General features: G+C 37.2%; 1 protein-coding gene across 2 annotated transcripts in view; it reads left to right on the top strand.

Annotated features, from left to right (window-relative positions):
* The first annotated feature begins 14,395 nt into the window (after positions 1–14,395).
* The window catches only part of LOC145278077 (DNA repair protein XRCC1-like), a 128,962-nt gene continuing 117,222 nt past the window's right edge, over positions 14,396–26,135 (top strand). The window contains exon 1 of one of the 2 annotated variants that reach the window (XM_080130332.1): positions 14,396–14,622. In XM_080130332.1, the coding sequence (XP_079986458.1) occupies positions 14,572–14,622 (51 nt within the window). In that variant the 5' untranslated portion in view covers positions 14,396–14,571. Of the gene's footprint in view, positions 14,623–16,147; positions 16,407–26,135 lie in introns of those variants that run through there. The other variant, XM_080130333.1, reaches the window with a different exon arrangement.

Below are 26,135 nucleotides of genomic sequence, written 5' to 3'. Positions count from 1 at the left end.
TAGCAGCAGCTGTCGTCTTAGAGCATATGCAAATTAGCAAGTGTGCACGTATTAATATCATGTGAAGAAGAAAGAGAGAAAAAGAAAAAAAGGACAGCATGTGGTTGAGAAGAGAAGAAAAGTATGCGCCGGGGAAGATGGCGAGAAAGCGCTGGCCAAGGTTGGCATCAGGTGGCAGGGGCAGAGACTTTTAAAAAGCATGTGTGTGCGAAAAGATTTTGGAGATATAATGAAATGTATTGTTTTAGAAGAACCACGAATAAATGCATTTCATTTGCACTTTAAAAAAATGCTGAGTCAGTGATTTATTTATTTTCTGTTTTATTTGTTTGTTCCTTTGTGACAGTACCAGACAGCATATGGGTCCAAGAGGTTTGAAATTTAACAACACAGTTAAAAAGTAATGGCCACGTTACAATAGGGCTCATAGCACATAAACAGGTGTTTTTATGTAAATTATTAAATATTTGGAAATTCCATTTGAATCCTTTTAATTTCTACAGATATTTAGTGCTATATTTAATCCATCAAATTAGTATTTGTTATATATACAAGGGGCATTCCAAAAGTAATGTCTCCTATTTTTTATTCCGTTCAAATAGATCAGAGGGATTGCAAATTGCAGTTTGATGAGGATTGAACTTATGCATTCATGACCTAAAAGTTTCATCTCTCTGTTGCAGATATTGACGGTGTGAGACTATAAGAAAGCAATCCCTGCCATGGACATGTATCAGAAGAAGGGATGCATCATTGAATTCCTGGCAAAAGTGCATTGAGAATGGCGGTGACTATGTAGAAACATAAATTCTGGAACACAAAAGGTTGCTCATTTTAATGGCATCACTCCTGTCCATGTTGTTCACTAGCATTTTATGTTAAAAAAAATAGGAGGCTTTACTTTTGGAACGACTTTCATATGACAACGTGCCTTGGACACTCATGCACAGCCATCGTTCATTGCTGGCAAAAGTGTTTTTAGAATGGTGGTGACTATGTAGAAAAATAAATTCTGGAGTACAAAAGGTCATATATTCTAATAGTATCACTCCCGTCTTTGTAGCTCTTTAACTTTTTGAGTTAAAAATAATAGGAGGCTTCACTTTTGGAATGACTCTTGTAACATTTTTATTAAAATTTCTATTTCTCTTGCTTCCATCCCTGCCTTTTCTCCCTCCCTCTCCCAACCCACATTTATAGATTCCTCAAGGATTGAATAGAGGTAAGGGAAATAGCTCCTTGAAAAAAAAAACAGAGTTACTTCCCTTTAATTAGTATCTAGAAAACAGACCCTCCTTCCAACAAAATCTGTACTAGTTTAGAGTCAAAGAATAAATGATATTTTCTAAATTTTAAATATTTTTTACCTGGAGCATTACTGATCAAGAAATATTAACTTTATGGATGTTTATTTTGTCGTTTTTGAGTTTTAGCTTTCAAGAAAACATACATGTCCACTGTTTTTAGCAACTACCATTCACCCTTTATGATGTCATTCAATTTTTTTTTTTTCATAATAATCATTGATTTTTTATCCTCTCTCCTCTTTCTTCTCTTTCTTTTAATTATATACTTCAATCGCCTGCTCCCACTACTTCTCCTAACATTGGTCTTATTTACATCATTGACCTTTTGTGACATCATACAGTATGCACAGTGACAAACAAACAAGCGAGTAAAATAATCAGGTCCAAAAAGTTTTATAGTTATACGTCAGGTCTAGATATCCTGCTGTCTTGCGGTCTAGGTTCTTTTCTTAAGCCAAAAGCTTAGGGTAAGGTTTGTGGCAGAAACCTTGGCGGATCAGTACTGCATAGTACCAGTATCATGGCCCATCACCATGTGGACACGTCCTGATGATGGTGAAATGCTGACCCAGCTATGGGCTAAATAGTAACAACCCGTGGGGTGTCCCCACATAGACGGACTTCTGACAGATTGGATTTCCGGCAGGACGCTGCAGCCAACCAATGAGCCAGTTGTCGCAGCTCTCATCCATGCCACTAGAACCCTCTGAGGGCGGTCAAGATAGTGGACTGAGGCTTGTGCACCCTCCTTACACTTACAATTTCTTTTTGCACAGGTATCTTCTTCATCATTCACACCCAAGACCTGCAGCGATGGGATAACGGGTAATGATGAGGGCAGGCTCCGGATAGAGCTGGAAGCCTCTAGCTCGTGTCCTGCATGTTAGGCGGTCCTGGCAAGATGGTCACTGAGAGTTTGGGACCAGAACAACATCTCTTTTCAGTCTTATCAGGGTGACTGAGCAGTCCTATTCAGGAACCACACTGCTCACCTCCACATGGAGGAGGGGCCTGGAAAAGGTGGCTTAAACACTGTCTGTTCAAACATAAAGAATAGCAAACAGCGACCTCTGACAGTCATTACTTGGAATGTCAGAACCTTTCTAGACTCTGTTACAGAAAATCGCCCTAGTTGCCATGGAGCTCATCTATTACAGCACTGACATTGCTGCCCTTAGTGAGACGAGGTTTGCTGGTGAGGGGTGTGACGTAATCCATGAGTTGAATTATGTAATTAATTAAAAATAAAAATATTTAATTTCGGGCCAATGAGAATTGTATCGTTTTTGTTATTTTATTTTATCTTATCACCGAGGCAAATGAACATAGTTTCCAAGAGAGAGAGAGAGAGAAAAAGAGATCATAGGAAAAAAGAGGGAGAGGCTAAACCTAAAAAGGGAGAGAAAGAGACAGTGAGTATAGAAAAGAAGGAGAAAGATGGGAGAGGCGTCTAGTACACTGGCTAGCAGGTGGCTAGTGACCACTCTGTGACCCATGCCAGTTGCTAAGCGACAAATAAAGAAAAGAAAGGACTAAGAAAGATATTGAGAAGAGAAGACGGAGAGAGAGAGAGAAAAAGAAAAAAAAGAGAAGAGGCCTTCCTGTACAAGAGTCGCCTCTTGGCCATAGTGCCAGGCGGATGTGCAAAATTCCCACCCAGCGACAGAGGTAGTGATGTCGTCGAGATAGGAGGTATCGACACCCTCCCCATCAACAGTGAAAGGAGATAATGCCTGGGAAAAACTTCATACCAACAGCGAAAGGACGCAATGTCGACGGCGGTAAACGGTGAACTTTACAAACGTGTGCCTTAATCCGGAGGGACAGATATCAAAGACATTTTGACTAACCGCTTGGAACAAAAGGAAAGAAAAGATAAAAAAAAGAATAAACTCAGTAAGTCATCTCCGTGAATATTTCCCTCTCTCGTATATTAAGACATTGAACTCATTTTGCCATCATTTGTTTGTACTGAAGATACATTTTTTTGTTTTGATATATTTCTCGTTGGCATCTTCGAATAGTAGACAAAGATACCCGTCCCCATCTGAATAATTTGTTCTTTTTTTATTTTCACTTAATTGCATTATTCCTTCCTTATCATAGTTATTTCATTGTTTTATAATAAAATTTAACTTCGAAAGTTACCATTGCGTGTCGTGTTTTCCGTTATTTTCATACGCTGTTCGTCGTCTATTGTATATTTCTGGTTTTGAAAGAGTCTCACCATATTTTTATTTCAGTGAGGTGTACCGAACCCAGAACCTACATATTTTAATGTTCATTGTATTTCATGAGTCTTATTATTATAATTTTTTTTATTACAAACTCACGAAGGTGTTGTTATTATTGTCTGTTTGCATTAATAATAACGGAATTTGTAATAGGGGTCACTTCAGGAGGTTAACAACAGCTACACCTTTTTCTGGAAAGGTATCCTGGGGGATGCCTGTCGCATTCACAGTGTTGGCTTTACTTCAACATCTACCCGAGACACCAATTGCAATCGATGAACATCTCATGACCCTACGGCTTCCAATGACCAGGAATCATTAAGCCACTTTGATCAGTGCCTATGCTCCCAGGCTTGACTTGGAGGAGGACGTGAAGGACCGTTTCTATGACAACCTTACGGCTACCATCAGAAACACTTCACGCAGCGATAAAATCATTCTGCTGGGCGATTTTAATGTCCGAGTTAGCAAAAACCATAAGATATGGCAAAGAGTTATTGGATGACATGGAGTCGGAAATGTAAACAGAAATGGTTTCCAACTTCTGCCCCTCTGTGCAGAGCTGGTCTTACCATTACCGACACCATCTTTCATGTACAAGATGTCCTGGATGCACCCAAGGTCCAAACACCTTATTGATTTTGTCATTATCAGACACTGTGATCTGTGTAACGTACTCATGACCCATGCCATCATGATGCTGAATACTCCACTGATCACCACCTGATTCGCACAAGTCTCCAGCTAAACATATGTCCACCTGCCCGTCGGCAGAAGCCAAAACAGTAACTCGACCTGTCTTTTCCACGGGATCTGGCAATCTCAGCCAAATTGTGTGATGCCATCGCCGAGTCCCTCCCTGCCCCCCGCTGCTGTCTCAGCAGTAATCACTACTTCTATTACAGAAGAATGTCAAGAAATCTCAACCGCTCTTCATGATGCGTCAGAATCCATCCTTGGCTACTCTGAGAGGTGACACAAGGATTAGTTTGATGATTGTGCAGAGGACATTGGATCCCTCATACGTGAGAAAAATGCCGCTCATGATGCCCTTTTTAGAAATCCAGCATCTTCCACACTCTGCGAGCATTTCTACTCCCTCTATGCCATGGTGCATTGAGAATTGTGTCGGATGGAGAATGAATGGTGGTTGAAGAAGGCTAGGGAAATCCAAAGCCATGCAGACCTTGGTGGACACCCATGGTTTCTACGAGGTAGTAAAGATGATCCATGGCCAAAGGTAATGCTCCACTCACTATGTGCATAGTGAGGATGATGCTCTCATCATGTATATAGATTTATTGATCAATTTAAAACAAAAGAATACAATACAGCGTGTAGGGGTTATAAAAGCTTTAAGCCATGCATTTCGAAAGGTGGGGGTGCTAAGTAACAAAATAAGGATGCGATGTCTACCAATAGCCATATTAGGGGATGTTGTATATGTTGTATGTTGCAATATTTTGTTACTATAATGGGGTATGATCCCACACAGTTGGACGATTCTATTTATAAACGATGCTGCTAAGAACTGACGAATAAATAATTTCACGTGCTGCTACCAACCAATCAGAAACCAGAATTGCTTCATAAATATTAAACCTTTTCTGGAGCAATTTCACATGTTCTTTTCCCGGGTTCGACACGGTAAGAATATTTTGTTCTGTGGAACTGTCTACTACAAACAAGTCACCTCCCAGGACTTGTGTGTAACAGCGACCCATCTGAAACTGTTCTGAAACTCAAAATGGCGTACACTTCTAGATTGTATATATTAGATGGGGAGAGAGGATTATCTAAGAGATTAATAGATAATTATGGTACTTTAAATATGCTGAGGGGGGGGGCTTTAGTAGGATTGGGAGATAGAGGTAGGGAGTAGGTACTATATGTTATGGGATTTCATTAACTAAATTAATTAATTAATCAATTAGAGTACAATGAGAGTGGCACATGCTGATCTGTACAATTAAAATAAAGAAAAAGTATAAAAAGAAAAAAATATGTGTGTGAGAGAATAAAAATAGCGGATAAAAGTAAAAACTATGGTAAAGTGAAATAAATAAATCTTTTTAAATTGTAGACGAGAGATGAAAAGGGTTGATGACTAGTGTTTAAATGGTGCTATATGGTAATAGGATAATCAGGCAGGTTTGGTACCGGAGGGATATATTCTAGTAAAAGCAGAAAATACGGATGAGGACAAGGGTAAAAGCATAAAAAAATACAAAGAAATACAATAATAATAATAACTAATTATAATAATAAATTATAATAGTCATAATAACTATACTAATATTATTAACTAGCAAGACCTGTGGAAATTTCGCAGGGACTCATTCATATGTAATATATCGATGTTGGCATTCTGTAAATATTCAATGGAGACGCTATGATATTATGTTAGCTTTTTTTTCTTAAAACTACAAAAGTATTTATCTAAGCTAGCACGAACACCCAGTAAAGCTCTGTTGTAAAGTACGCTAAAATATATTTTAATTCTTGCAAATTTTGTATATATTATTATAGAGTTTAAGTTATATCGATTTTCATATATTATAAAGTTGCGATTTCAAAAATAAAAAAAAGCTTGAATCAAAACCGAAATAAAAACTTATGAAAAAAAAAAAAATATATATATATATATATATATATATATATATATATATATATATATATAACTTGAGTTCCTTCAGCCATAATCGAAACCAAAACCAAAACTTATGAAGATTCTTGATAAAATTATTTATAAAAAAATAGATGATTTAAGTACCATCAGCTATAGTCGAAACCAAAACCAAAACTTATGAAGAATTCTTGGTAAAATTATTTATGACAAGAAATAGAAGAACATAACAATTAAACGATGTACGCGTAACACCCAAAAGAACACACACGCTATCGTATTAATATATAGATAAATGCAAAGAGTAGTAATAATAATATTAATAACAATAATAAAATAATAATTATACTAAAGACAGCGATGATAAGGTCTCTTAGAATGTAAAGAATAGATAAGAAATAAAATTAAAATAGTGCCAAAAATGGAATTATAATAAGAGAGGGTAAAAGCATAGAAAAATACAAAGCAGGAAAATGAAGTTCAACAACGATAGTAATAATAATAATTATAACACTAGTCATAATAACTATACTAATATTGTTATATAACTAAAGAGTAGTAATAATAACATTAATAACAATCTACCTTTGTAATCATTTTCGGCCAGAAATTTGGCTGTTAAGGGGTCAAAGTTATATCTATAGAATATCTATAAAACAGATACCTATAAGCCACAGTTTGTGCCCAAATTATAAGTGATATATATTAACTAGCAACTATATCTTTCTTTCACTGAGATGGGATAAAGTACTGGTGATTATCTTTACATGAAAACTAACACTTAAAGCACATTTCGAAACGCATCCTAATCGTTAAACTATAATTTCCAATTAGTCATTAACCCACAAACCATATTTGATCTTTTCTTAACTCTAGTAGATATTAACCTTAAATCTACACGCCATACTCATAGATACTTCCTTTCAAAACATAACCACATCTTCCAATTTTAATCCTATTCTGAGGAGTGACACTTCAAAGCAGATACTAATTCTTTGATACTAACTCTATTAATCCAAACTATCACTACACTAGAATAACCTGGCTTTGAAACCAGGTGTGGGGAAAACTCTAATATTTGCTGTTATCTCGTTTGAATACAACACAACACAAATACTAATTTGAAGGACTATTTTATTTTCTGTTAACACTGCGAACATGGTAAGATGACATGAGTATAGCAGTCGTCAAAACATGTGTGTACTGGACGTCGACTCAATGAACTCTGCCTCGTTCTCATTGAAAAGACACCAGCATGCTCTACTTGGATGGTAGCAGCAGGCTGGTAGGGGAGGAGTCAGTAAGCAGAGTGACTAGGTGTAAGGAAGGGTTAAGGAGTGAAAATTGTCTTTTACACTGTAGGGAAGAGGAAGGTTTAATATAGTGCCGAAGAGGATGGTAGTAGTGGTTTTGGTTTTGTGACCTAAATCTTTGGTCAGTACATCCTTTTGGTGCTGATGGACCCGTAATTTGGTCAGGTCATCCATTTAGAAGAAAAACACCGATTTGTAAACCTGTGCCACTGACCTCATACGTCTTGGAACCAAATGGGGGAGAGAGACCTTCTCAGTTCTTGACAATAACCTCTCTAGATCTGGTGACTTTATCAAATCACCGGTTTGCAAACCTAAACTGCTTAAGGAGTAGATAGGCTCTGCCTATCACCCGGCTTCCATACTCCTTCTTTGCCTATTAGCCAGGAGCAGAGGTGCGGGCGCAGGGACTCATTAGAGACTCCAGTGCTTAGCCTTGTTTCCTGACTAGGGCAATGAATGCCGTCCCTACATTTGCCTCATTTTTTTTTTTTTTTACATGGGATTCACCACTTATCAAGGCCCGAAGGCCACTCAGGGATAAGGGTTATTGCGTGTGCAGTAATCAATGAGATAGTATTGTAGTAATCATTCATATTGGGTGTTTAGATCGAGTGTCTTACTTAAGGGGGCGGTTTGTCAGGAGTTTGTTTATGTTGGACTTGAAGACGTCCAAGTTATAGTCAGGTGGGAAACAGGCAAGCGGCAGAGAGTTCCACTGGCGTGCAGTTCTAAGAAAGAAGCTTTGCTCATGGAATCTACGTTTGGATTTAGGCACAGATAAAGAGTGGGGAAAATTATTGACAGTAGTTTCAGCCAGACGGGTGTTTCTCATGAAAGATTGGCGAGGGGGGACGAGGGATTGGAGCTCAGACGAGCACCTGCCATGGAAATAATGATAAAACAAACAAAGACAGGCTCGCAACGTCTCTTCTGTGGGAGAGAGGTTGCAGGGAAGAGAAAAGGGCATCCCCCCACTAAACCACAAAGTCTATTTTGTACTCTGTCAAGGCAGGATAGGCTGTTTTTAGCAGCTCCTGCCCAGATGTGGCAGCAGTACTCCATCCTTGGACGTACTTGGCTTTTATACAGATAGAGAATTGGATCAGTAGTGAGATATCTTCTGGAGCGGTAGAAGGATCCCACCATTTTCCCAGCATCCCTGGCAACAGATTTGATGTACGTGTTCCATTTCAGATCAGGAGTAAAGGTCAAACCCAGAAGCTTGTCAAAACATGGAGCCTCCCCAAGACGAGAGCCATCCATTTCAATTGATGCCAGATGGTGATCAGAGCGTTGACGATGTAAAGATAGAAGCTTGGTTTTGGATGAATTAAAAGTGAGCAGCCAACTCTTCCCCCATTGTACCATGTGCTTAAGATCAGAGGAGAGAGAATTAGAGAGAACTTTGTCATTTACGGCCTTTGATGTGTTGCTATAGATGGTTGTGTCATCAGTATAGATGTCAACGAATGATTTAAGTATGTGCTTTGGGAGATCATTGATGTAGATCAGGAAGAGAGTTGGGCCCAGGATGGACCCCTGAGGGACTCCAGTATTAATACTGTGGGCCTCTAATTTCTGCCCATCAACCACTACTCTTATGAACCTATCAGAGAGAAATGATTTCATGATTGAGAAAACATTTCCAGTAATACCGTAGCTGGAAATCTTGTGAAGTAGGTCCTTATGCCAAACCTTATCGAAGGCTTTCGATATGTCAAGAGCAATTGCCCTGGAAAGGAAACCTTTGTCAAGAGATTCACTAATCCTATGTGATATAACAGTTAGCACATCTGCTGTAGATCTTGTAGAGCGGAAACCATATTGCATGTCACTAAGAAGGTTATTTCGCTTCCCCTGGGCATCTTGAAGGTGCTTGTTTATCATATATGCTAACATGATTGGACTGCTGTCAACAGGTTTGAGAGTATCAGTTTGAAAGTTGCTGGTTGCTGTTTCCAACTGACAGTAGAAGAGCACTAACTCTTTGTAGTTGTATAATATCAGGATGTTTGTAATGCTATGTTGCGCATGAAAAGGGGCTCTACACTCATCTCTAGTGGGCATTCCCGAGACTACATTCCTGTAGATGAGGAGCCAGCTGATGGTCTACTTGTGTTACATGATGGTGGCTATGCACATCCCTTTTGCCTAGCACCTCACTCTAAATCTGAAACTACAAAATAAAATAAAATTACAGCTCAATCAAAAAAAAAAAAAACCCTTCAAACCAGACACACACTCAAAGACTTCTCCTCCTCCCTTGAGGCTTGCATTTACAAATATCCGTGGACTTAGAACTAACTTAGATGATGTTGAATCATTTCTTCTAACAAACTCGCTGGATATCTTAGCACTAAGTGAAACTAACTTGCACTCCTCCATCCTATCTAACTACTTTAAAATGTTTGGTTATCTTCCATTTGTCGTATTCGTAACACCCTCTCCATGTCTAGGGAATCTAAACTAGAATCAGGTGACCAGGCTTTCATGTGCTTTAAAAAACTTTACAACATAACGTTAGCTACCTGTATTTTCTTTATCGCACTCCATCAACCCAGGACTGCACTATAATCAATCATGTCTCTGACAGCATAGTTGTAGCACTCTCCCTTGACACTAAAGCCCAAATACATGTATTTGATAACTTTTAACGCCCACCACAGAAATTGGCTTGGCTTCTCTAACTACACTGACACAGCTGGTAGCGTCATTCATAACTTTGCTATATCCCATTCCTTGACATAGTAACATTCCCGCCCCATCTCCCAGATCGTCAGGACTAGGAAGTCTCACTTCTGGATCTATTTCTGACAACAGTTCTTGAGGATTGTATAACAAATACTCATTGCCCACTCGGGAATGCTGATCATGCTGTGATAATGATAGACATCACTCTAAACTCTCGACACCAAGTTGAAAAACCATTGCTCCAAACGACAAAGTACTACAATAAGACTGACTGGGATGCCATTAGAGATCACATCAGAGACGCCTCATAGGAAAATATCTTTTCCTGCAGAACAGTGCGTAAATGAGACTACTGAATGGTTCAAAGCAGTAATTGAAGCACATGTTCCTACACAGAAGTTCTATAGCAAACCCCACTCTCCCCAATGGTTTACTTCTACTTGCGCAGCTGCCATTGCTCAGAGGCAACATGCATACCGCAGATTTAACTGACATAAGTCTAGTACAAAAAGACAAAAGTTTATAGAAACTAGAAGTCATTGTAAGAAAGAAGTAGCGACAGTTAAGATTGAATATACTAAAACCAATAGGAAACGCATTGAAGTGCAGAAATTAGGAACTCGTGATTTCTGGAAAATCTATAATAGTGTAGTAAATAATGGACAATCAACAATACCCCCACTATCCAACAATCATGAGGTTGTTTTTACAGCAACTGAGAAAGCTAACATGCTTGCCCGTCAGTTTGCCTCAAACTCTACCTTGGACCCAGCAAACCATTCCCTCCCTGATTTTCATCAGTGGACAGAAACCACACAAGATGATTTGAAAATCACCCCTTCTCAAGTACATGATATCATAAAAAACCTAGACACCTCAAAAGCATGTGGACCTGATCTCATCTCGGCTGTGCTATTAAAAAAATGCTCCACTGAGGTTGCTTCAATTCTCTCTAAACTCTTTAACAAATGCCGTAGCGAATTTTGATTTCCTGACTGCTGGAAAACTGCTTCTGTGATACCAGTTTACAAAAACTCTGGCGAAAGAACTGACCCATTAAATTCTCACCCAATTAGCTTCCTCTCTCCTTTCGCCAAAATATTTGAATCCTTAATTAATCAAGCTCTAGTCCACCACTTTACAGTTGCTAAACTTCTGTCTGACACTCAATATGGATTTAGACAAGCCCATTCTACTGCAGATATTCTAACTGTAATCTCTTAATGTATATACCATGCACTGGATAAGGCAGAGGAAGGGAAGGCAGTAGCCCTAGATATATCTAAGGCTTTTGACAGGGTATGGCATGATAGTCTTCTCATAAAAATAAAATCCTATGGTATTACTGGACAAATACTTAACACAATTAAATCCTTCTTAAATGAGACAAGAATTTAGGTTGTTCTCGATGGGCATACGTCCAAAAAATTTAATATAAATGCGGGTGTACCTCAGGGATCGATCCTTGGTCCTTCATTGTTTCTAATATTCATAAATGACTTACCTGATAAAATTGTCTCTGAGATGGGTATATTTGCCAACGACACCACGCTCTATAGCAGGCACGTGGGGAAAACTAATGAGCACATATCTAAGGTAATGGCAGAAACCCTAGAAGAAGACCTTCAGTCTGTAGTGGAATGGGGACAAAAATGGATGGTAACATTCAACAGTGGCAAGACAAAGCTCGTTTCTTTTTATAATTACATGAAATCTTACCAACCATCAATAGCTATGGCTAAAGATACATTACCTGAAAGTACTTTGTTCAAACTCCTCGGCTTAATGTTCACAGGGAACATGAGTTAGAATAGATACATCGAGATCATTGCTAAGGCTGCTGCAAAGAAGGTGGGCTCTCTCTACCGTGCTAGAAAGTTACTTATGTCTGAAAGTATCCTGTACCTCTACAACGCCACTATTCGCCCATATATGGAGTACTGCTGTTACATTTGGGCTGGGCATCTGCTACTAGTCTCTTGCTCCTGGACAGGGTTCAGAAGAGAGTCGCCAACCTGATAGGTCCTGAACTTTCATCTAAGCTTCAGCCCCTGTCCCATCGACGAAATGTTGCATCCCTATGCCTGTTTTACAAATATTTTAATGGTGGACGCTCTGACGAACTACAAGCCTTTGTACCCCTTCAACGAAATACTCCCAACAAACTCATGAAGCAGTGAAGTCCCACCCCTACACGGTAGAGATCCTTGGATCTCTACCGTGTAGGGTTGAGACTTCTACTCTAATAGTTTCTTCCCCAGAACTGCTAGACTTTGGAATTCTCTTCCGGGTTTCTGCTTTCCCAACTCAACTGACATGCAGAAGTCCAAGTGTAATGTGAACAGACACCTTGCTACTCAACTCCCTACGTAGTACCCCTGCAACTTAGGTCCCTGATAGTAGCCCAGTACATCAAAGGAGCAGTGTGCCTTGTTTGGGGTAAAAATGTAATAAAACAAGAAGTAAAAACTGGTAAAACCAAACAGGAAAACCATGTAAAAAAATAAATTTATTGGACTTAATTCTAGCTGAATCCACTGTGAAAAATTTCCCCCACTCTATATCTGTGCCTAAATCAAAACGCGGATTCCATGAACAAAGCTTCTTTCTTAGAACTGCACGCCTGTGGAACTCTGTTCCGTCTGCCTGCTTCCCTCCGGACTACAATTTGGATGTCTTCAAGTCCAATGTTAACAAATTCCTAATGAACCGCCCCCTTAAGTAAACACTTCAGCAAATCTCCTCACTAACTTAATGTACTTGCAATAACCCTTATCCCTGAGTGGCTTCCGGGCCTTGATAAGTGGTGATCACTGTGTAAAAAAAACAAAAAACAAAAAAAAACAAAACTTAAGGAGTCGGAGTCAAATAAAAAATTCTGACTCCGACTCTGACTCCTAGTACTTTTAAAAATCCGACTCCAACTCCGACTCTGAATCCAGCTAAAACCTTTGACTCCTTCTGACTCCGACTCCGACTCCGACTCCGCAACCCTGGTTTCAGGTAACTAGAAACCGCTGCGACGAATCCTGTGCTTTCCTTTTTACTCTGGGATAATTAGTGTCTTCCAACTATTTTAATATCTAGTTAAGACAGAAGCTTTTTAGTCTTCTTTCCTTGTCGGAGATCTCGACAAATATATCAGGTAACTTAGACAAATTTAAGCCGTCTTGTCAGTAAGATGTGAAGCCGAAACAAATGGAACCTTTTTTCTTTCACGAACCAATGCCTCTCCCCTGTGCTATTTGGCCACATACTGACCGATCAGGGGTACGGCGCATTGATCTTTTCTATCCCCTAAGGAATTTGGCTAGCATCCGGTTTGAAGAATAAGAACTCTTCCTTACTGAGAGAGACACCAAACGGAACAGACCCCTTTTCTTTGCTCTCTCCACCTCGGTGTTATTTCAACCGGTATTGACGATTCCACTGGAATAACTACCGTGATAGTACCAGGTAGCCGGAGTCCAGCTTTTGACCAAGAATCACCCGGTACACATTCTCCTTAATACACCTGTTATGTGTTACATTTTATGAAGTTTTTGTGTTCGTCATTTCAGAAGCTTGTATTGAATTATTTATTTTCTTAGGTTGTGCCCTAAAGGCATCTAAACCCTAAAGATGCCCTGGCAGTAACTATCTTCCTTCATGGTGTCTGAACAGCAACTGATATTTTTCTTTTCAAAACTGCCCCATGAGGAAGATTCTGGCGCGCAAAGGGGGCCCTCACCCGATCAGCGAGAAGAACGAGATCATGTGACAAAGAAGAGAAAGAGGAAGAACAAAACATAGAGAGGGGGAAGGAAGAAGAAAAGAAAGAAAGAAAGGAACAAAATAAAATAGTAGAAATAATTTTTCACATCTGGTGACACTTCTATTATTTTTATGTTTAATTTTATTTCCGTTTTATTATGCGTGCATATATATATATATTATATATATATATATATATATATATATATATATATATATATATATATATATAATATATATTAATATATATATATATATATATACACACACACACACACACACACATCCTTTTGCTAAAACAAAAAGAAATAATGTAGCCCAATTCATACTAAATATCGGTATGATTCTTGGCTACACAAAAACGCTTTAAGATAGACTCTACCAAAGTCAGGGACCACGCCACATATTTTAACACCGGCTATATTACTGAACGTCCACGTCAACATCTCAGTTAGAGGTTATATTATTGAACGTGCCTGCCAGACAAACAAATCGAAAGTTTTTTTTTTTTTGTCTCAGAACGAGGCTTCTAATAGAGATTTTATTTTGCGCCAGTTTAAAATTCTTGTGTTTTCTCTTTGAAAGGAATTTTAGTTTTATTTTAACGTGGAGTAAATTATTATTATTATTTTTTTAAGTTCATAATGCCAGAAATTAAAATTCAACACGTAGTGTCGTACAGCAGCCAAGATGTCGTAAGTTTCATTTATAAATTCGTTTTTGAGCACGCTGTTCATTTCATGTAGTGTTGTCATTTTTCAAACGAACATCGCCCTCTCATCCACGTTGTCTGTATTTTCTAGTTTTTCGACAATTAAAAAGAAAATATTTTTTGTAGTATTAATGTTTTCTTTTATTATAATTCTGTTTGTGTTCGTCGTATAAAAAAATAATAATTAAGTCTATAAAAAGAGATACATGATCGGTGCTTATGCACTTTTGTTATCGCGCTATTTTTAAATAGTTTTTGCAGGTTACATTCAAGTTTTACGATATCTTTTTATTATTAAATTGTTAGGTGAAAGCACAATAGTTACAAAACATCCTCTCTAACCCATGTGAAGAATGGCTTTCAAAATAATAACGGTGCTAATGCACTTACTGTTCCGCGCTATTTTTTTAAATCGTTTCCACATTTAATTCAAGTTTTATGTTTTTTTTTTTTATTCAATTGTAAGGTTAAAGTACAGAATAGGTACAAAACACCCTACCCTCTCCATGTTAAGAATGGTTTTTTAAATAACATTATTCAGCACGGATCACTCTCTGCATGAGTATCATAATAACATTATTTCAGCACGGTAGCGAAAGTGCATAAGTACCTAATGCTTATTTCGTTCAATTAAAGAATAGGGATCGTTGAAAAAGGTGCTTATAATAGAAGGTCAAATTATTCAATATTTTTTTTTCACGCATTCGTAAGGTCGGTTTCTGACAACCTAGTGCTTTGCTTAATTAAATTTACGGACCGTACTGAAATAACGTTATTATTTGAAATAAATATATAAATAAACCGGTACTAGTGCACTTAAAAATATAATGTTATTTAGAAAGCCATTCTTAACATGGGGAGGGGGTGTTTTGTATTTAATCCGTACCTTACAATTTAATAAAAAGATATAACACTTGAAAATTCTATTTAAAAATAGCACGGAGCAATAAGGGAAAGGGCACTAGCACCAAAAAACCTAATTGGTACTTGTTTAGACATTAAAAAAAATGAAAATATTGGAAAAAAAAAAAAAAAAGAAAAAAGTGATATTGTACGTACCCGTTATGGAATTAAATTCTCACAAAAAAATTTCACTTAATTTGATCAAGTAGTTTTTTTTGTTGTTGTTTTTTTTTCTTAACGGAGGAAAATCAAATTTTAATGAGATCGATCTATCCCGCCATCTTGCTTATTTCGCGGACGAGGAGGGGGGGGTGCCGTTAAACGAAAAAAAGGATTTAGAAAATGAAAAAAAAAGGATTAAAAAAAAGGATAGAAACTTTGTAAAATAAGTTAAAAAAAAAAAACTAAAATATTTATCTAGGTATTTTTTCTGCCCATGTTCCAAAATAATCTCATCAAATTTTGACAAACTTTAAGCGGTGATTGGAGTTATCTCGCTTGGCGCCTCCATCCTCGTCTGCGAAATAGGCAAGATGACGGGATACAATCGATATCGTTAAATTTGATTTTCCTCTGTAAAACAAAACAAAGCAAAACAAAAAAACACTACTTGATCAAGTGGTAAAATTTTTTACGACCTGCTCAGTGCTCGCTCCGCTCCAGTGTATTATAAACACCCCAACCTTCCCACGTTAAGAACGGCTTTCAGAATACCCCCCAACCTCGAAAGCCGTTCTTAACATGGGAGGTGGGGGGGTCCGAAAGCCGTTCTTAACATGGGGTGTTTATACTACGGCAGGTCATAAAAAAATACCGATCAAGTTAAGTGATTTTTTTTTTCGTGAGAACTTAATTCTATAACGGGTACGTACAATATATATATATATATATATATATATATTATTTTTATTTTTTTTCAATATTTTCATTTTTCACCTCTCAACTTCGATTTAAGTTGCCCCCCCCCCCAGCTTTTTTTTAAAAATTTTATTTCATCAGATTTAAATCATGCCGGACGAAAACATTATGACTTGGTCATAAAATTTGATTTTTATTGAATAAAAAAAATAAAAAATTACAGATTTGATGCAGTGGATGCACTTATGTTACCACGCTATTTTTAAAATAGTATTTTCAAGTTTCACGATATCTTATTTTTAAATTATTAGGTGGAAGTACATAATAGACCGGACCTGAACGAGAATCACCCTCCCCCCATTAATTTTAACCGGTATTCTACAGTTGCTATATTTATTTTACGAGCCAACTCAGTGTAGTATAAACACCCCTAACTTCCCCCATGTTAAGAACGGTTTTCGGAATAAATACCCCCAACCTCGAACACTATACTACATACTATAAAAATTATAAGGGAGAGGATGATTCTCGTTCAGGTTTACCCAGAATAGTTATAAAATATCCCTTTCACATGTTAAGAATGGCTTTCTAAATAACGTTATTATTTCAGCACGGTAACATTACTTGATCAAATTACGTGATTTTTGGAATATTTCATCTTCGTTCAGTGACTGGTGAAACAGTAAACACAGACTTTTCTGTATTTTCTTTACTTTTAATTGCTGCTATAAGTGCCACATCTGAATAAGAACCTAAAAACCATTCTTTTTCACGAAAAAAAAAACAAAAAAAAAAAAAACTGAAGAAATTTAAAGAAAAAAAAAACAATGTAGTTATAAAACTAATCGATAATAACAATATCGTAAAAAAAAAAAAAAAACTTTGGATAAAAGTTAAAATTTATAGACCACGTATGCAGAGTGCCCCTTTTGGGGGAGCTGGATTTTTCCCACATTAAAAACCGACCTTGTGTTTAACTCTGCCCTCGCGGGGAAGCAAGTAAATAGTAACAATGTGTAGTTTTATTTTAGAACTAAAAACAACGTCGAGAGCTAAATAATCGATTTGTAGGGGGGAAGGGCTGTGAAAATCAAGTAAAATCAGTGATATATTTTTTTTTTTTTTTTTTTTAAGAGTCCCTATTCTGCTATTGAACGAAACGAAAATGAAAATACAGCAATTTTAAGAACCGGTGATGAAATCTATTCTTAAAATATCTACAAATTCCTTCCATTATTGGATACTTGTGCTGTTTTTTGGGTCGTACTGAAATAACGTTGTTATTTAAAGCCATTTTAACACGAGACGGGAAAAGCTTTATTAAACTATTTTGTATTTTCACCTAACAATTCGATAATCAAAAGTTATCGTAAAAATCAAATTTAACAAGAAAATACTATTTTAAAAAATAGCACGCTCTGTAAACTGCACAATTACACATTATTGCACCAATTTGTTTTATTTTTGGCCGTTTCTGTGTTTTTCGCCTCTACGTAACTTATAGTTACGTAGAGGCGAAAAACACATAATTTTTTTTTTATTAATGAGTCACCACTCTTAAAGGCCAAAATCCACTCGAGGATAATTTTAATGAGATAGGGGATTGTAAGTTAAATGATGAAGAATATTATGAGAAGATTTAAAATGATAAATTGAGTGAACCAAAGTTTTATTACTAATGGATGTTTATGACAGGTATTTGTTTACATTAGATTTAAAGACGACAATGTTGTAGTCTGCAGGGAAACAATCACATGATAACGTGTTCCATAGATGGAAAGTTCTTGGAGAAAAACACTATTTATGGAAATTCCTTTAGATGTTAGCAGATGCAGGTAGAAAGAAAGTAAAGTTCTATGCACTTGTGGTAGGAAAATGTCCTTGCTGTGAATATTTTACAATGCAGAAGCAGATTGGAGCTCAGTCGAGCACCATATATGAAAATAACGCATACATTATATTGAAAAGAAAAAATTGAGTACTCCTGCAGTTTACAAACCATGTTATTTTTTAAAAATATTTTCACGCTAAATTCAATTTTAACAGTATCTTTTGTTTATTGTAAAGTGAAAGTCTTTTTTTTTTACAAAGGAGTCACCACTTATCAAAGCTCGGAGGCCACTCGAGGATAAGGGTTAATGAGTGTAAAGTAAGTCAATGGGAAAATATCGTAATCGTTAGTAGTGGAAATTTGATAAATGGGATTACTTAAGGGGACGGTTCATCAAGAACTTGTTCACGTTGGACTTGAAGACAACCATAACATAGTCAGTTGGAAAGCAGGAAACATAGGCGTGTCGTTCTAGGAAAACAGTTTTGTTTATGTAATCTGTTTAGGTTTAGGGACAGATAAAGAGTGAGGGAATTAATAGTGGTTTCAGCTGGACGGGTGTTTTCTGTGAAAGTTAGGCAAGAGGGGATCATAGATTGGAGCTCTAATGAGCACCTGTTATGAAAATAACGATAAAGTAGAGACAGGCTCACAACATCTCTTCTGTGGGGAAAGAGGTTGCAGGGAAGAGAAAAGGGCATCTCTCACTAGGCTACAAAGTCTATTTTGAACTCTGTCAACCATTAACAGTCAAGGCAGGATAAGGTGCTTCTACCGGCTCCTGCCCTGATGTGGCAACTTTACTCCATTCTTGGACATACTTGGCTCTTATATAGGTAACGAACTGCATCAGCAGTGAAATATCTACTGGAGCGGTAAAACAATCCCATCATTTTTCCAGCAGCTTTGGCAAAGGATTTGATGTACGTGTTTCATCTTAGACCCAGAAGCTTGTCAAAACCTCCCCAAGACGAGAGCCATTCATTTCAACTGATGCCAGACAGGGATCAAAGTGAGTATTGATGATGTAAAGATAGAAGCTTGGTTTTAGATGTATTAAAATTAACCAGCCACCTCTTTCCTCATTGCACCATGTGATCAAGATCAGAGGAGAGAGAATCAAAGAACCTATTCATTTAAAGCCTTTGAAGTGTCGTCAGCATAACTGTCTACAAATAATCTTAGGGTATGATTAGAGAGATCATTGATGTAGATCAAGAAGAGAATTGGGCGCAGGATGGACCCCTGATGGACTCCAGCATTAATATTGTGAGTTTCTGATTTCTGTCCATCAACTACTACTCTGATGAACCTATTAGAGAGAAATGATTTAATAATTGAAGACATTTCCAGCTATACCGTAGCTCGAGATTTTGTGGAGTAGACCTTTATACCATACCCTATCAAAGACCTTTGACATGTCAAGCAATTGCCTTAGAAAGGAAGTCTCCATCGAGAAATTTGTTAATCCTATGAGATATAACTTAGCACACCTGCTGAAGATCTAGTAAAACAGAAACCATATTGCGTGTCACTGACGTTATTTTTGCTGAGGTGGTTGACTACTACTTTATTTAACAGATTCTAGCAACTTACTCATGGCGTACCGGAGACTGATTGGTCTGTATTAAGAGAGAGATGAGTGATCCCCTGAATTTTTAAATACGGGACATACAGATGAGGTTTTCCAGGATGTTGGGGAAACAATTCTCCTAAAGACAATGCTGAAACAGTTTTGTCAGTATGGGTGCTAGTTCTGGTTGAAGCTTTTTCAGCACTATAATTGGAATGCCATCAGGGCATGTTGCTTTACTGGAATTGAGGTTTTTGATTAGCTTGGCAACATCATGCACAGATATTTGTATGTAGCATAGCATGTTTTCAGACACAGGAGAAAATAGGAGGGGGGGGCTTGATCGCTTAGGGTAGAATTAGCTGCAAAGAGTTTGGCTTTGTCTGATGCTGATAGATTACCTCGGGTCCATTAATGATGGTTGGGATAGAGTACATGCCTCTATTCAGGACCTTGTTTGTTATTTGCCAAAACTGGTGGGAACCAATCGCTGATCAGCTACTTTGGACTTGACAGACTGAGCATACAACTCTCTCACATTCTTTATTACTCTTTTACAGTGGTTGCTGGCAGTCCTGAAGGCAGCTTTAGTCTCAGTACATCTATTAGGTTAGAAGCAATGGAAATAGTGATTTCTATTCATCATGGCAGGAGCACATTTTAGAGAGAACCATGGCTGGTTGTTAGGTTTTTGCTGGAATTTTTTGGAGGGTATGAAGCGTTCTATACCTACAATTAACCATTCTATCAGGTCTGATACTAAAGAGGACACATTCTTTTTAAACATGGAACGCAGAGGTAAATCTGATATAAATATACGGAAACTATTCCAATCAGCAGAATAGTTAACAAAGCTCCCCCTCTTTCCCTGTTAAGGATAAGTTCTTGATAAAATGCACAAACGTCTCTGTAATTTGATTGGCCCCCACACTTTCTTTTTCATTGCAACCTCTCTCTCAGAAATGTAATGTTGCTAGTTTCAGTTTTTTACAAATATTATGTAGGCAAGTGTTCTTCAGAATTGTCTGATCTATCCCCTGCTTCCTTTATCCCAGCTTCTTTTACTCGTTGGTCTAGTGGTCTTCATTAACTCACTGTTTTAATACCTCATTGTAATACAGCTTCCTATTCCAGTAGCTTCTTCCCCAGAACTACAAGCTTGTGGAATTCTCTTCTTATTCACTGTTTTCCTTCTAACTTTTCTTTCATGACTAAGATCAATAGGCATCTCCTGTTTTTGCAATAATCTGCTTTCATTCTTTTTTTTACAAGGTAGTCACCACTTATCAAGGACCGGAAGCCACTCGGGGATAAGCTCCTTGTTAGCTCCTCACATCAAGTGGCTTCATGGTTTGTCTTGAATGATTTCCATAAAAAAATAGGTATCTGAAATAATAATGCTATTTCAGCATGGTCCGTAAACTGCAGAATTACCAAAAACTGCAATATCATAATGTATGAAAACGAACTATTTGAAAAAAAAAAAATTAAATCCACCTGAATACATTTCAGTGTGTAAAGAGTTGCTGGTTTCCAGCATTAACACATCTCCACTGAATGGTAGTACATATTTTTATTTTATTTTGTTTAATTTTTTTTATTTTGAAGATGAGGTGTATGTTGAAAATTTATAGAACTTGACATGATACCATCCTGGTTCGACATATGCTGTAAATAATTAATGCTTGAAAATAATTGAAATTTTTCATTTCATTATTTTTACCTTGCTTCGTCATACCTAAGTGTTTCTTTTAGAAAACTGCATTGTCATAGTTTTCAAACAACTCGTTGCATACTATGCACATTTCTCCAAGCAAACCATAAAATCCTCCTCGTTTCAATATATTTGTAAAGATATCAGCCATTTTAATAATAGTTAAGATATCAGATATAGTTAAGATATCAGCCATTTTAATAATAGCTAAAAGATAGACATCAGCCATTTTAATAATAGCTAAAAGATAGACATCAGCCATTTTAATAATAGCTAAAAGATAGACATCAGCCATTTTAATAATAGCTAAAAGATAGACATCAGCCATTTTAATAATAGCTAAAAGATAGACATCAGCCATTTTAATAATAGCTAAAAGATATCAGCCATTTTAATAATAGCTAAAAGATATCAGCCATTTCAATAATAGCTAAAAGCACTCAATATGGTTTCCGTTCTGCTAGATCTACAGCTGATGTGCTTACAGTTATATCTCATAGGATTAGCAAATCTCTCGACGGAGGCAACCTTTCTAGGGCAATTGCTCTTGACATATCTAAGTCCTTTGATAGGGTATGGCATAAAGGTTTACTTCATAAGATCTCTAGCTATGGTATTGCTGGAAATATCTTCTTAATTATTAAATCATTTCTTTCTGATAGGTTCATAAGAGTAGTAGTTGAGGGGCAAAAATCAGAAGCTCACAGTATTAATGCCGGTGCCCCTCAGGGATCCATCCTGGGCCCAACTCTTTTCCTGATCTATATTAATGATCTTCCAAATCACATCCTTACATCATTTGTAGACATCTATGCTGACGACACTACCATTTATGGTAGCACATCTAAGACAGTAAACGACCAAGTTCTCTCCAATTCTCTCTCCTCTGATCTTGAGCACGTAGTACAATGGGGTAAGGAGTGGCTGGTTACTTTTAATGCATCTAAAACCAAGCTTCTTTCTTTACATCATCAACATTCTGATCCACATCTGGCATCAATTGAAATGAATGGCTCTCGTCTTCAGGAGGCCTCAAGTTTTGACAAGCTTCTTGGCTTGACCATTACTCCTGATCTTAAATGGAACATGTACATCAAATCTGTTGCCAAGGCCGCTGGAAAAATGGTGGGATCTTTCTATCGATCCGGTAGATATCTCACTGCTGATGCTATTCTCTATCTATATAAGAGCCAGGTACGTCCAAGGATGGAATACTGCTGCCACATCTGGGCAGGAGCTGCTAGAAAGGACTTGGCCTGCCTTGATAGAGTTCAAAATAGACTTCGTGGCCTTGTAGGAGATGTCCTTTTCTCTTCCTTGCAACCTCTATCTCACAGAAGAGATGTTGCGAGTTTGTCTCTGATGTATCGTTATTTTCATGGAAAGTGTTCGACTGAGCTTCAATCTATGGTCCCCCCTCGCCAAACTTTCACAAGAAACACTCGTCTAGCTGTAAACACTATCAATAATTCCCCCCACTCTTTATCTGTGCCTAAACCTAAACGTAGATTCCATGAACAAAGCTTCTTTCTTAGAACTGCACGCCTGTGGAATTGTCTTCCGTTTTCCTGCTTTCCGGCTGACTACAAGTCTAACGTAAATAAGTTCTTGATGAGCCGTTCCATATAAGTTATCAAATTTACCAAATTTTCATTACTAATGATTACTATATTGTCCAATTTCTACTGTACACTCTTTAACCCTTATCCTTGAGTGGCCTCTTGGCCTTGATAATGTGGTGATGCCTTTGTAAAAAAAAAGAAAAAAAAAAGATATCAGCCATTTCAATAATAGCTAAAAGATAGACATCAGCCATTTCAATAATAGTTAAAAGCAAAAAAACATGAATTGCTTCATGTAATTTATAAAATTTAATGAAATTTGAAAGCATTGATAAAATGTGGTCACGAGTTGCAACAACGGTTAAAAGACAGCCACACAATGAAACCCAGGTTCCTAAAACGGAAAAAATGTCAGATTTATTCATTAGATTGTTGCAAAATGTTATTTTTGGCTTAAAGACATTTTTGCACCGACCTAATACATCGCATGTTGGTACTTACCTCCCTCCTCCCACCACGGACAGGTGTGAAAAGCCAGCGCATAAAAGGCATGTACATTCTGATCCACAATAAATGCCTGAGCAGGCCCATTGGCATCCCCTGCTAGAAATATTTCAGATGATTAGCAATAAACTAACCCATTTTCAAAGAGAAGGTAAAGCCTGGGAGAATATGTTCTTTCTTTTGTATTAAGATGAGAGTTGTGTTAAGTTCTAAGAGTGATCTCCCTTGCTTGTTGTTGTATATTGTTGACTGGAAAACAAAGATGGAGTTATATGAAGAGTAAATGAACAGGTTGGACCTGTTGTAACTGTTCAGAAGCAAGGTCACCAATTAGAAAATAGTCCAGAAAATTAGCTTTGAAATCTAGTTGGTGATTCCTTTTTCTTCCTGCAATCTCTTTCCCAAAAAAGAGACTTTGTGAGTCTGACTCTGCTCTATCGTTATTTTCATTGTAAATGTTTGTCTGGCCTTCAATCTATGGTCCCCTCTGTCAAACGTTCACAAAAAGCACTTGTCTGGCTACGTGTAACAGAGCGCGTATGGGTGCGCGTGAGAAAATATTAGCAGCAGCAGCCTAGTAGGGGATGCCCTTTTCTCTTCCTTGCAACCTCTTTCCCACAGAAGACATGTTGCAAGCATGTCTCTGCTTTATCGTTATTTTCATGGCAAGTGCTCGTCTCTGCTCCAATCTATGCCCCCCCCTCCACTGGCCTGACTTTCACAAAAAAAAACACTTGTCTCACTGAAACCACTATCAATAATTTCCCTCACGCTTTATCTGTGCCTAAACCTAAACGTAGATTCCATGAACAAAGCTTCTTTCTTAGAACTGTACGCCTGTGGAACTCTGTTCCATTTTCCTGCTTTTAAACTGACCACAATATGATCGTCTTTAAGTTCAACTTAGACAAGTTCTTGATAAACCATCCACTCAAGTAATCCAGTTTACTAAATTTCCACTACTAACGATTACTATATTTTCCCATTGACTACTGCACACTCATTAATCCTTATCCCTGAGTGGCCTTTGAGCTTTGATGACTCCTTTGTAAAAAAAAAAAGAAAGCGAGCATCTGTTAAAGCACTATGTGTGTGTCACAAGAAAAAAAAGGAGGAAATAGGACAGCATGTGGTCGAGCAAAAAAAAAAGAAACAAAGTGCTGAGCAAGATCAATATGTAAAAATTGAGGGCGAGAAAGTGCTGGCTGGCGTGAGGTGGCAGCAACAGAGACTTTTAAAAAAAAAAGTGTGTGCACGCAAAGAGACTTTGGAAAAATAATGAAATGCGTTGTTTGCAAGAACCACGATTAAATGCATTTTATTTGCACTTAAAAAATACAGTCTGATTTTTATTTCTTTCCTTTTTTATTTGTTTGTTCCTTTGCAACGGTGCTGGACAGCATATGTGTCTGAGGGATTTGACCTGTAACGACATGGTTAAAAGTAACGGCGACGTTACATTATATTGATTTAGATGTCACAACTAGGCATTTTATCCAAAAAAGGTCAAAATGAAGAAAGCAAATGGTAGTCAGGTAGGACACTTGACATTAAAGAAATTATTCACTGAAACTGAAACTTTATAATAAGGTGCAGCAGCTTGCATTGCTACTGGTGTAGAAAGATAAGTGCCCACTAAACATTTAGGGTACTCACAGTCCTTGGTTATAGAGATGGAGAATGTAAATAGTGACAAATTTCTTTCTGTAGACAGTCCAGAAGTTGTTGACAGAATTTGGACAATGAATCAAATTTCCTTGGTATGGAATGTAGCGTGTAGCGTAGCCATCAGAAGTTAGTGGTTGGATTTTTGATGGGTCGGTTTACAAAGAAAATAGCAGAAATAAAATCAATAAGTGAATAAGCAGTGCTTGCGTTAGATAGCAGAACTGCCAATGTTTAATGATAAGATCAAACTATATTCTGGCACAAAAGGGGCAAAATACAATAATTGTTGTATAATGTTGATTTCTGGTTAAGTCGGGAGCAGGAATAATGCCTCTTGCCTGTTGGGTTAAGTGTCAACCGTAATTGTCCTGAATAATCTCGTCAAAAGTCACTGAGTACTTCAGAGACAAAAATAAGTTGTAATTGTCTTGAATAATCTTGCCAAACAGAGGTACAACATTAAGAGAGAAAAATAGGACATGGACTAAAACAGTTAGATAAACTAGTGTCCTCTTAAATATTCTCATTAAAAGTAACTTAACAATAAAGAGATAAATAAGTCATAGGACTAGGAAAAAGATTATGATAACTAGTTTAGTCAAAGATTTCAAAGAGGAAGTTTTAATCAAAAAAACTATTTGGGCAGGTGGTGAAAAAATCTATCAAAGGAGCAAGGAGAGATTAATGTTTTGACTGATAGGATGGTGAGATGGAATCAATGGTTGATGTAAGAAAATAAGGAACAAAAAAACTTGCATGAAAAAGAATATATATGTAGTAGAATAAAAAAATGGTTAAGCTGAAACATTAATAAAATAAATTTATAACTTAAAATATTGCATTAATTTTTTTTAAATTCAATTTAAGCATTGTATAATCAATT

This window comes from Euprymna scolopes, chromosome 6 (assembly GCF_053919585.1).
Source record: "Euprymna scolopes isolate OS-2025 chromosome 6, ASM5391958v1, whole genome shotgun sequence".
Taxonomy (NCBI): Eukaryota; Metazoa; Mollusca; class Cephalopoda; order Sepiida; family Sepiolidae; genus Euprymna; species Euprymna scolopes.
This window is presented reverse-complemented; position numbering and strand designations above follow the sequence as displayed.